This window comes from Lathyrus oleraceus, chromosome 1 (genome assembly GCF_024323335.1).
Source record: "Lathyrus oleraceus cultivar Zhongwan6 chromosome 1, CAAS_Psat_ZW6_1.0, whole genome shotgun sequence".
Lineage (NCBI taxonomy): Eukaryota > Viridiplantae > Streptophyta > Magnoliopsida > Fabales > Fabaceae > Lathyrus > Lathyrus oleraceus.
Window position 1 is genome coordinate 380,065,362 of NC_066579.1, and position 13,046 is coordinate 380,078,407.

Consider the following 13,046-nt stretch of genomic DNA (forward strand, 5'->3'; position numbering starts at 1 on the left):
TGGAATTGATACTAAGAAATACAGTTCGAATCTTGATCTAAGATAATCATCTGTTAGATTCTAAATGCTAGACATCGATTTAGGTTTAACATTCATCGTAAGTATCGATTCTTAATGCTACCTTATTGCTTAATAGGCTGAGAAATCGTCAATTAAACAATAAGGTCGAACTGTCATCAGAAGTTTAGACATAAACTTTGTTTTTTAGCGATACATGATGATATTGATGAATATCTAGGTTTTGTGTAATTGATCAGTAAACTACTTATTCAATCGGTGAATGAAATCCAATCCCGACAAGCTCTCATATCTCTGAAACTTTATCTATCATTTGTGTATTTACATTCCGTAACCAAACATCTTGAAATATTTCGCTTAAAATCATATTAATTTTTTAACGATAGTGATATCACACTAATACCCATGGAGACGATACAAAAATACGTACCATTGATAAAACAACTGTCAAGAATTCTCTACATAGATAGATGCACCAGGGTACATGTTTTCCATCGTCGCATTTGGAATGTCATAAGGTTATTCCCTACCATTTAAAGGTAGCGTGAAACTCAAAGGAAAAGGAGGCATTTGGTCTCCTATCACATTTTTCGTAGCCCTATATAGATGGCACACTTGTTACTTGTGGTAAGGATACCACCATTTCTGGTGATACAATCGACGCCGCTATCTGATTTATAACGATAGTCATTTCTCCAACAGAAGTTGAAGTTCATATGTTGCCCGTCTTCCATTCGACTCGTTGTTCTTATAAATTTGGAGAATTATTCTCAGGAGGGGTAAGGTTTCTAGACTGTGTATGTGTCATTTCAGGAAGAGACTTGCCACTCCTCGGACACATACATACTCGACAACCGAAGCCATTTAATAAATAAAAAACAAAATTTATAGAAAAAAGAGACATTACTTTTCTCTAAAAATTAAACTCTTTACTTAAAAGGGTCCCACCATGTGTGCTAATTTGTTTACTGGTGTTTTTAGCAAACAATCACGAGTTTAATTAACTTAAAAGATTAACTCGAAAAATCTCAAAGACACTTTGTGCAAAGATAAATTACGGTGAAAATGTGTGTAACTTAGAATTAAACGTTTGTGTAGTGGTAAATTCATGATCATCAAACTATGGATAAGCTAAAGATCAAATAACAAGAGTCGCCACCGCACTTTTATTGTTTCCAAGGGAAAAGGGAAAAAGTACGAACAAAACCCAAAAGTAAGAAGTTTTCAAATCAAAACTAATAAAATGTCAGAGATTACAGGTAAAGGGATTGGTTACACCGAGGGAAGGTGTTAGCACCCAAAGTGTCCTAGGTACTCCTAGGGAGCCCTTTTTGTATGCATATGTATTTGGTACAAAATGATGTTTACAAAAAAATAGAATGGGGGGATGAGAAAAGAATTCATTAATTATATTTTTGTGTTTGGCAAGACCTTCAGTCTTGTGCCTACGTACCAACATAAAAATGAGGGATCAAAACCTCGTAGTTCATGATACAAATTTCAAAGTGGATGCATTGCTTTTAAAAAAAATTAGGTTTGAAAGGCACAAACGCCTAAAAATGGTTGAATGAGTTAGTTCTTTTTGGCTTTTTGAAAGTTTAAGTCAAGTATGGTTAAGTTTATTTACAAGTTTGATTTAAGAAAAGAAGTTTGAAAATACAATGGCATAAGGCCAAAGTTTCTATCTTTTTGCAAAGTGGTCAAAGTTTAGAACAAAATAAGTTTAATCAAAGAAGATTTTTGAAAAGGGAGGGAGAGATTTTGAAATTAAAGAAATGGGGAGAAAATGAAGGGACTAATCCTATGCACAAAATTAAAAGTTGAGAGTTGAAAAGATCTGACCAAATGGGTAGCAATCCAATAGACAAGAATGTCAATAGAAACCCAGAATTCCCTTGGACTTTTAGAATCAAGCAATATACAAATGCACAATTATATTATCTTGAAGAGAAAGGCATCAAATAAAGATAGCCACATCCAAGCTTATCCATCCCATGATCTTATTCAAAATAACCCATGTAACAGATGAATTCCACAAGTCACAGGTTCAAAATAACAACTTCAAAATGATCATGTTGGAGATGAACTCAAAGGGATCTGGAATGATGTATCAGATGAAGTTTCAAATTGCAAGCACTTGGTTTCTCAATAAGTTGGCATTGGCCAAGTTCTTTAGCATAGGAATGTTGCCTAAGTTCTAAGTCCATTTGTCCAAGATCAAGCCAACAGTCCACACAAAAGTTTTTTAGGGTTTTTGTTGTTATTATGTACATTAATGGTCAAAGACCACACAAACAAGCAAATTATATACACATAAGGAATATCACACAATATGGTCCAAGTGGACAAAGTGAAAATTATATTAACATAAACAATTAGAATGATATGAACAATGGCAAAATGTATAAAAGCTAGAATTAAATGACATTAAAGTAAATTGCTTGAAATTAAAAGTCAGTTGTTAATATGTTAGAAGTTAGTATTGTTTTGTTTTTGCTTTCCATTTTTTAGACATTCTTTGGAGAACACTCAACCCACTTATCACAAGCATGGATCCTTGAGCCAAGGCATCTTCCAAAGGAAGGAAAAAAGGCCAAGTTTCCACACAATACCATGAAAGAGGGGAGACTTACAATCTCACTAACTAGAATGTTATGCCTTTTATGTCACAAATTTAGCACTATGTTAAGCAATCATAATTGGACTTATGTAGAAGTCACAACTATTTGAGGTCGGGCAATAGAATTTTGGTGTTAATGCATGTTAGAGACATAATATTATGGACTATGCTCATGAAACATACCACACACAAAAAGAATGTGCAAAAGGTGTGGCCTAATCTCATCCATACTCATGTTAATTTTTCAATCAACTAACTTTAGGACTTTGAGATATCATAGGCCAAATGAAATGAATGCATAAAGAAAGGGAATGAGATGAAATGGGAGGGGAATAGATGAAAACTCAAATTGATCAAAGGAGGATTTTTACCAAATTAATATCATCCATTCATTTTGGGAGATGGAATGTACATTCCATCAATCCCCTAAATCCAATGATATTAACTTGACAAAGTCAAATCAACCTTGATCAAGGCCCAACATCAAGAGTCAAACACAAACAAGTCATCACAATTGGTAAACAAAATTATTTGGCATATATTCAAATTAAAAATGCTAAAATAATACATTTAAATTGAATATGGTTTGTCAAATTCCTAAAACCTCATTAAAACACCAAATAAATGGCCATGAGATTTATCATAGGTCAAACAAGGTCAAAGGACCTTGAAGAAAATTTTTTAGAATTTTTAAACACTTAAAAGTATTTTTAAACAATTAAAAACAAATGAAAAATCAATTAAATCATGAAAAATATTAATAATGATCCAAAAAATAATTTTAATTCAGAATATGAAAGAGGAAATTATTTGAAAATTTTGGGTGAAACTCTCATATTTTTTGGATCAATATTAAAATTAATATGAATTAATGAAAATAAAGCAATTAAAATGAAATTCAAATAATCAGAAAAAACGTGGACCACTTGATCTCCCTCATTAATTGAGGTGGAAGATCAAGTGGCCACCAGCACGCGTTCCATGGTAGACTTGAGTCAACGCGGCACAAACATGGTAATTAAAAACAATGCACGAGATTAAAACAATTTAAAAGAGATCAATGGCTCTGAACCGTGCCAACACATCACCGGCGTCCAAAGGCCGATCATCTTCTCCGGTGACCCTGGCCGGACTGGTTCACTCATCACCATAAAAAAATGAAAAAGGAGGACATGATCTGAAAGAAAAATGACGTAGAGCACGAATCTGACCTCAATTTTAACTAACTCCTCACATATAGAAAGATATGAGGAGTTGAATTTTTAGGTATGTCAACTGAGTTGCTTCGATTTGACCTCTAAGCAACTCAATATTCTTGTCTACATTGGTAGGACTTCAGACAACCAAAGAATCAAGAGAATTGAGCAAGATTGAGAGAGAATCGAAGAGATGAAATTTTCTGGAAAATACCTTCAATGCAAGTATGGATTCAACAGTTCTTGCCTTGGCTCGTGCTTGATCTCACTCAGAATGCTTGCAGAAGTAGAATGAAATGCACAAAAGGTCTTGGATCCCTGGAGTTTTGAATCTCAAAACAGTGAGATTCAAACTCAATTTCAAGATGAAATTCTCAGGATTATCCTCTCAAATGGAAGGGTTAGGGGTCTAGGATCAAAGCTGGCGGGAATGTGTGTTGAATTCTGAGCATATGGAGCTTTATTTATAGCTGGATCAAGTGATAATTGCACCTTCTAAATCACTTTCCAAAATTGGCAATGGATGATACATGGGTGCATGGGCGTGATTAGGCCCGTGAGATCATTGCTTTAGGTCCACAATTGAGTGTGAGAGAGTCTGAAATCAACTTGGATTGCAAGGCAAGTGTACATGAAGATTTGAAATTTGATCTTTGCCAAATGATGATACCATGTTCAAGCCATACGTAGCCCTAGCAAATCTTGTCCAAAATGGATGAAATTGGACTTTTTTGAAAGGTTAGATCAAGAGGAACAACTTTCATGTTCAACACTTTTCCATTTGAAGCTTGTATAATGATGAATTTTGAAGTGGAAGTTTGGAAATTTCAACATGTTGAAATTTTTTCTAAGTGTCAAGCCATATATCTCCATATTCCACCTTTCTTAACTTTTTATGTGAGCTTCAAATGAGAAACATGTCTTCATAAAAATTATATATATTTCAAATACCTTCAAAATGGTCACCAATTTCATGTCATTTGGATTTGAAATGATAGAGTTATGCATTTTTGAAGTTTAGAAAAATCACTTGTTCAATGGTATAGGTCAAAAGTGACCTATAATGTAACCTCATATCACATGCTCATAAAAGTTGAATTAGCTCTCACTCAAAATATAAAAGTTGAATTATACATCTTGAATTGGATTGTGAAACTTGGAAATCTTTCATATCATAAAAATTGAGCAAGTTATGGCCTTGAGAAGTTGTCTTTCAAATTAGGGTTTAGACAAAATGACCTATAATGTTTCAACATAGAAAATGATTTTCCAAGCAAAACTAGCTCTAGGTCTCAACATGAAAGTTGTTTGGAATGTCATTTAGAGTAAGTTTTATATTAGAATCATTTTCATATGGTGAAAATTGTAGGAGATAGGGTCTAGGGAGACCCAGTTTTTGATCAGATGAATTTATCTGGCCAACCACCATCAACCAACTTGTTAATCTTCAATTCTCTTGACTTTCTAGGCTCATGGTAGATCATATATGCATAAGATGATGAATTTTGAAGTGTCCCTTTAGAAATTTGATCAATTGGTAAGATAGCTTGTTGGAGAAGTTACTCAAGATACCCAATCAAACTAGGGTTTGCAAGGCAAATCACTTCCAAACTCTTGAAGAACACTTGATCAATATAACATGTAGGGATCAATGGAACTCACATATGATGTTCATAACCATTCTTAGATCAATTCATGGTTGTGCTCTTTGTTCATGAGGGTCTCAAACCCTAGATGTGAACTTGATAGATCAATAGGATCATGCCCTACCTACAAAAGAGTTAGGCAAATACAAAGACATATTTTTGGTATTTTGGTTAGTGAAAATGATAAAATACAAGTATGATACAATCACATAGTTCTTGGTGATCTCTCCCAAAACAAACCCAATGAAAAGTGGTAAGGAGGATGCCAAGGTATGATCCCAATGCTAATGCTTATGATGAAATTGCATGAGGGATCTTAGGGTCAAAATTGGGGTCTTACAGTTTGAACATTGACCAATTGAATGCAGAAGATAGACTTTGAATAAAGGCAGTAAACGATAAATAAATTAAATAAATTAAATGAATTAAATGATATTTAACGTAAATGCTTTGAATACAATTTTTTTTGCAAAAAGTTAAAGTGATGGACGCAGACTCACATGTCTCACAACCTGTTTCACTCTATGACTCTGGTACTTTGGTTCTAAAGAGACATGGTGAGAATTTGAGACCTCTATAACAATGCATAAACTTGCATTATATACTATTACAAAGAAAACCATCGACCACAGTTGAATCTTATGAATTTGACATGTATCCCACTATATAGACTTTCGTGTTTTAACTTGCCCCCGCCCGTCTTCAAGGATGTAACTGCTGAAAACCCACCAAAATATGACGATAACTGGCAATAACCGTCTCTAAAAGTATTACTTGCCTTTTTTGAATGTGGATGTATCTCCAAATCACTTAGTCTTAGGAATTAAAAATATCCTAAGTCTTCAACACTTAACGCGTCAACTTCGACTACGTATCGAAAGGTGGTTTTGTGATATTTCAATATTCTTAACATGTTTGGAAGAGAGAGTGATCTTAATCTTGTGGATCTGTTATAGAGACCCTTCAAAACCTTTTCCCCTCAACTCCACTTGCAGCTCAGTTGAACCAACAGGTCAATACGACCACTATGTTGAAGCTTTGAGCTTGAGCTTTTTAGACATTTAGTAATGTCAATGTATCTTGACCATAAATTTGTTGACTTTTCACTTAGCTAAAAACTCAGGCTAACAACAACTGGATACATCTTTATGTTCGCTAAAACGTCAATCTCATGGTGTTTGAAGAAGGAAACAGTAGTAGAACTTTCTTCTTCTGAGGTCGAGTACATTACAACTCCGTTGTGTGCGTGCCAAGCCGTGTGGTTAATGAATCCGTTGAAGGAGCTGAGCAGTGAAGAGGGTGACGTTACAACACTCTTGGTTGATGATGTTTCTACTATAAACCTTGCTAAGAACCCAATTGCACATGGGAGGAGCAAACATATTGAGATGAGATTTCACTACTTGAGAGAACTTGTTAGTGAAGGAAGATTGAGATTGAGATGTTGTATATATGAATAGCAAGTGGTCGATTTGCTGACAAAAGGATTGTCGAGTAAAGTCTTCAAAAGGTTGAAAAATCATATGTGCATGAGAGACTTGTAACACTTGAATTAAGGTTGCATGTTATGAAATTCACATAATCCAAGTGCTGTAACCAGTTACTGTATTTTGGTAATCGGTTAAGATTGTATTTTTTTTGGCTTTTGAAACAATTGTAAGTGGTTACTACGTTTTGGTAACCGATTACCATAGTGTTGAAAATTAGTTTTAAAAGCAATTGTAACTGGTTATTGGAAGACAATTTCAGTTCTTCTATTATTTTTATTTAGTTGTTTGTATCCCAATTAATATATATATATATACCTTTTGAGATCTCTCTCTCTCTCTCTCTCTCTCTCTCTCTCTCTCTCTCTCTCTCTCTCTCTCTCTCTCTCTCTCTCTCTCTCTCTCTCTCTCTCTCTCTCTCTCTCTCTCTCTCTCTCTCTCTCTCTCTCTCTCTCTCTCTCTCTCTCTCTCTCTCTCTATATATATATATATATATATATATATATATATATATATATATATATATATATATATATATATATATATATATATAATAGATAGTCAATACTTTGATCCTTTGTATATAGTTTGATCCTCAGTATATAGTTAACAAATATTTGAAAAATTACTCTAAAAAAAACATATTTAATGATTTTTCTCAAGAATTCAAATTTAAGAAAGTTCTTGAAATAGTACACAATTACAATAATAAAAGTAGTGTGTGACACATTGGAACAAGTGATACGGGGCAAGTCACATAGTTAATTCAAAGTTGTATGAAATTTCTAAGCAATAGTATGTTAGACCACAATAACTCTAATCCTAAGGATTACCACACCCAATAAACCAATCAAGAAAGTTATATTTATTCTTGGACTCGCTTAAAAATAAGTGTGACATAATGATAGTGAGAACTCAAGGAAAAAAGAAAAGAAATTTCACAAAGCAACTTTAAGAGAACAAGCTTTATTCAACTAAAAAGAAAAAAAAATTATTCAAAGCATGGAGTGATAAAAAATATATACACTTTCTTTTGAAAGAAGAAATACTTGGATTTGAACTAAAACTCTCTTCACATCCTTTGTTAGAGTGAAAATTGTAAACAGACACACTGTATCTTTTATTTGATTATGTTTTCTTAAATGGTTAAGTTAGGGTCAGGATCTTTGAGAAGATGAAAAAACTAAGCTGTCGTTAGAGATTGGAAATTTCTCAACCACCCCCTAAAATCCACTCCAAAATTTATTTGGTAGTGTATTTTCTGTCAAAAAATACACTATCTGATAAATCCTTTTGCAGATTTGACCATATATAAAAAGTGGATTGTGAAATATCATCATTAGCATAGATTTGAACATAGTGTACATTTACATCTAACTCAATATATCTATTTACAATCTGTGAAAAACTTGATATTATTCTGTAAAAGAACTGTCTATATGTGTACAATCGTTCACATGATTATCCTATAGTAAAAGTACTGAATTTTTTCCTTTGCGCCGTGAAATGAACTCAGCAAATATACATTCAATCTTGTCTTGTACTTTTTATGTCTGCAGACAGAATATGAAAGTAGTTACATAATAAGAACATTGATAAACATAAATGCAAAATTGTCCAAAGATGAAGAGATTCATGAATAATTGAATACCTTGTGTTTCTTATACATTGCCTTGTCGTAAAGGCTCTGATTCCGCATGAACTACATTGCTTTGCTGGTCGAGTGGCATGTATTGTGACATGATAGCCATGATCTCCGAGTCCATGTAAGACTATAAAATTACCGATATAAGTAATCAAATTACCGATACATTGTTTTGTTATATATAGTTGAGAATAAATCGGCTTACCCTGAGTCTATATTTGTAGAATACGTAACCAGCTAGACCAGCTATCGCAACAACTGCTATGACCACAAACGCGAGTATCTTTCCAAATTTAGATCCATTTCTTTCTGCAAATGTTAAAACAAAAATGATAATCTTGGACTATGAACTATGATGTGAAATCTTTTGTAACAGTTAAGATTTGAATGTCTTACCAATACAAATATCTTGTTCCTTGATATAAAGAAGATCTCCTTTGCATTTACAATCATAACCTCCCCAAGTGTCCTTGCAGCTGCAGCCATCACACTGACAAGCACTTTTTTCCTTACATTCATCAACATCTGAATCAGATTGAAAAAGATTTACAATAGTTATATTTGTTTTGCAAAATCGATCATGTAAAGGCAATAGCGTCTGAGATTGTTGCGGAAACAAATATTACCTTTACACTTAATACCATCTCCAACAAATCCAACCGGGCAGTGACAGCCATTTACCTTGGATTCCTTTATTAAAAAAAGATAAACCGTTAGCCTTCAGCCGTGTCCGAGAATGTAGTTCAATAAATATTTTGTTCGAAATAGCATTTTCAATCCTTGTAATATAAACACTTTCTGATTTTAATCGCTGCAATTTTTTGCTTTTAAGATTGTGTCCATGCATTTAAGGATTCCCTTAAGTTTAGTATCTGACGCCGACACCATCTTTACGTCCAAGTTTGATTATTCATGTGGCATTGTCATATGGCCATATCATCTAACTTGGACAGAAAGAAACGTCAATACTATAACTTGAATTATAAGGAGAGAACATAATTTTTTCCAAAGAGGCTAAAACCAGAAAGCACTCATGTTACATGGATCAAAAGCTCTATTTACCCGAAATTTTACAATCAGGATGAAAAAAAAGAAGAAAAGATGAAGATTTAGTTAAGCAGTACTTAACTGAACAAGCAGAGAAAGTAATTTTATTTCTAGTCTCTGACCAACAACCTCCATTGTTTAAAGAACATCTTGCAGGTCCAAAAGCTGTAAAAATAGGAAGAGTAAGCATATCATCGACAACATGGAAAAATGCTTATCATTTTGATTACAGTAAACAAGCGGTGACTGCAGTGAATCATGATCTCAGACAAGAACATATATTTTAATATTCGAAAAATAAAATGAAGATGAAACTTTGTTATATTCTAGAAGGGATACCTTCACATGTGGTATAACCATCACCCTTATACTGAACACCTTCCACAACAGGACACTCGCAAACTCTTCCCCTGAAAGTATCCTGAGAAAGAGATAACAAAATGTTCAATTTGCAGCCGCTCACAGAATCACTATGGACCGTTATATATGTCCATAGTTCTTATATTTTGTAAGAAAAATTGGTAACAGAAATTGCTTATCTATACCTTGCAAGCAGTTACATTGGCACTTCTGTCTTGCCAGCATCCTCCATTTCTTCTTTGCAGACACTCGTTAGTTTCAATATCTGATAAACCGAAACCAGAATAAAGTTAAACTCACTCTCACAGTAGAAGTTTTGAACTAAAAGAACCAATCGTTAGTTCGATTTTCATATGATGAAATATTAAGCACACTGACCTCCGCTTAAACAAACTTGAGGTTCTGTAGTTTCCTTAAATCCTGCACATATTGCCTTCAAAACTGATGTTCTCTCCAATTTTCCTTTAGACGAAACGAAAAATTTAGAATTTTGGTATATAAAACATGTCCATGAAAAGAAAAGGATAGTCAAAGTTGAAATCGAAGTCGAAGAAGCAAAATATGTGTCCATTTTAGTAACTAACCTCTATATTGGACATTGTTTAAAATCAATGTTGGCAAGATGGTTACATCGCCACGAGATCCTCCACCAATCTTTATACCACAAATTGATCAAAAGCATATAAGTTATTAGATATATGCAATTGATGCTTTATTTCATATAATAGTAGCCTTTATTTGTTGATAACAGTTTGAAAATTGATTAATTTTCACAAGTCATATAAGTAAGTATTAAATATTAACCTGTGCTGTTTGTTCAATCTTTAGGACTTCATTCTCTACATCAGCTTCAGGGTCACCAACACATTTCTTAATTTTCTCAATAGGAAGATCTGTAGTATTAAGATCAAACTCTTAAAAAATAAACAAAAACAGCATAATCTAATTAACAGAAGTATAAAAATTATGCATTTACCTAATGATTTCATGACAACTTCAGCACAATCTTTGCTGTATTTTTTCTCCTTCATAGAACACCTAACATGAAAATCTGTCACATAATCCCACCACACCCACGAACGGTTACTCTCGTTCGCTACTCTATGAACACAAAGCTGCCTCAAATTCTCATACACTACATCCTTCCCTTCATATCCCTCACCAAAATCCTTCTCAGGATCCGGCGCACAATATCGTCCGTGGTTTATACATTGAGACTTGCACTGGCTGCTTTCAACAAACGGCTTTGGACAAAACCATGTTATATAATGCGGAGTGAACAATGTATACCCACCTCTCTCAAGAATCTGAGCATGACCCTTAAAATTCTTCACAAAATCCATCTGTTCATCACAACGAGGACCACATTCGTCATTGCTGTTGGTCCAGAACTCATACTCGACCCGATCGTCAGGGTGAGGTACAGATTCCCTCCAGTCTATTCTCAGCAAAACTTCGTCTTTGTTACTTAGAGAATCCTTCAATGAATCGCCAAAGGATTTTTCAACTAGAACCGACGGAATTACAATCTTTTCTATGTATCCGTCGGCATCGGTACTCTCCTCAGGCGAATCCATAGTTATCAGTGTCTCATCAATACTGTCAGTAACTAACACTGCTGCAGCTCCAGCCAGCTGTGCATGCCATACCTTTAAGGCAAAATAACACTCTACAAGTGCAAGTAACTTTATCAATAAGCTATATAAAACTTGGATTCAAAGAATTATAATCTGAAGATGGTTGAAACTTTTGATTGAAGGTACTCTTTCTCATTTGAGTGATTTTTTACTTTTTAGATCTAGTATATAAATTAAATCCTATAATTCTATTAAGTCATCTCACTTGTGCATGACATCTGATTCAAGAGTGCGGGTTCGAACCGGTGACAAACAAAACATGTAAACTTATGTAACAGTAAAAATATAGAATTAAAGAGGCAAAACATTGAATTAGCATAGATGATAAAAGAAACATGAAGCACGTGATAAACTGAAAAGGTCAACGTTGGTAAAGTTTGACCAAAAAGAAGAAGAAAAAATCAATACCTCCGCGATCAAGAAGAACAATAGTTGGACGATTAGACCGAAACTTGAAGGGCTTATCACCATCAAAGACTTGACAACCATGAGAGCCTTTATCAGGATAAACAAGTGATCCAAGAATATAGCCTCCATAATTTGGAATTCCAAAGTTTCCTATGGCACCATCTTTTTTACCTCGTAATTTATGTGGTGACAGAACAGTTATGCTGTTTTTCTCCACTACAAAACGACCTTGAACATAGCTTAGAAGAAAGAACAAGACAAAAAGATGAAGCGTGGAGGGTTTCATTGTTTAGGAAACAGAGGTAGAAGGAGGTGTAGCTCAAAGATTTTGTAATTGTCTTGGTGTTTACGAGTGGAAAGTTTACATAAAGAGAGAGAGAGAGTAGAGAGAGAAGGGAGTTTGTTTTTTCGTTAAGTTATTTGAATAAGGTGGAGAGGTTTGAGTTTCACAATCAAGCTGTGACGTAAAGAGAGGGAAAAGATAGGTAAAATGGAAGAGGGAGATGGTGGAATGAGTCAGGGGATCTACTACACATATAGAAACACGTCTGACAATGACATTGTAATATTTTTTTGTTTCATAAAGGTTTATGATACAAAATAAGACATCAAAACAACATGTATTGGATAACATACTAAAAGCTCTTTTCTACCTTAACTCGTCGTGCTGATTCCAAACTAATTCAAAAATTGTCAAAAAAAAATTATGAAGATTTTTGTTTTGTTTTGTTTATTATAATCTTTTTAGTTCGAAAGATTGGTGTATGTCGTTGCATCCGGATGATATGTATCATTATACGCTTTTTATTTTAAATTGTATCCGATGTTAATAGGAAAAACGCATCATTCTCCGATATTTAAATTCATTATCACTCTCACATCACTTTTCATTCTCTTAGTGACTTATGTGTTAGAGTGTTAATCTTGTAGGCCAACCCCCCTCTCCATCGAACCAGAAGCTCAAGCCCATTTTAACGAGCAT

General features: G+C 34.0%; 1 protein-coding gene across 1 annotated transcript; it reads right to left on the reverse strand.

Annotated features, from left to right (window-relative positions):
* Nucleotides 1–8,290: 8,290 nt before the first annotated feature.
* On the reverse strand, nucleotides 8,291–12,578 carry LOC127138187 (vacuolar-sorting receptor 6). The gene is made up of 13 exons (XM_051064581.1): nucleotides 12,065–12,578; nucleotides 10,996–11,688; nucleotides 10,824–10,912; nucleotides 10,604–10,673; nucleotides 10,398–10,481; nucleotides 10,205–10,284; nucleotides 9,999–10,080; nucleotides 9,742–9,824; nucleotides 9,239–9,302; nucleotides 9,009–9,137; nucleotides 8,818–8,921; nucleotides 8,619–8,739; nucleotides 8,291–8,520 (listed from the first exon to the last, which is right to left on the reverse strand). Exons 1-12 carry the CDS (start codon nucleotides 12,348–12,350, stop codon nucleotides 8,629–8,631), a joined length of 1,875 nt encoding a protein of 624 aa, XP_050920538.1. The 5' UTR covers nucleotides 12,351–12,578; the 3' UTR covers nucleotides 8,291–8,520; nucleotides 8,619–8,628.
* Nucleotides 12,579–13,046: the final 468 nt, after the last annotated feature.

Coding starts and splice junctions, on each gene's coding strand:
- LOC127138187 (XM_051064581.1), bottom strand. CDS start 12,350: ATGAAACCCTCCACGCTTCATCTTTTTGTCTTGTTCTTTCTTCTAAGC. Junction 10,285..10,397: donor TCAAGTTTGTTTAAGCGGAG/GTCAGTGTGCTT, acceptor TCGGTTTATCAG/ATATTGAAACTAACGAGTGT. Junction 9,138..9,238: donor AGATGGTATTAAGTGTAAAG/GTAATATTTGTT, acceptor AATCTGATTCAG/ATGTTGATGAATGTAAGGAA.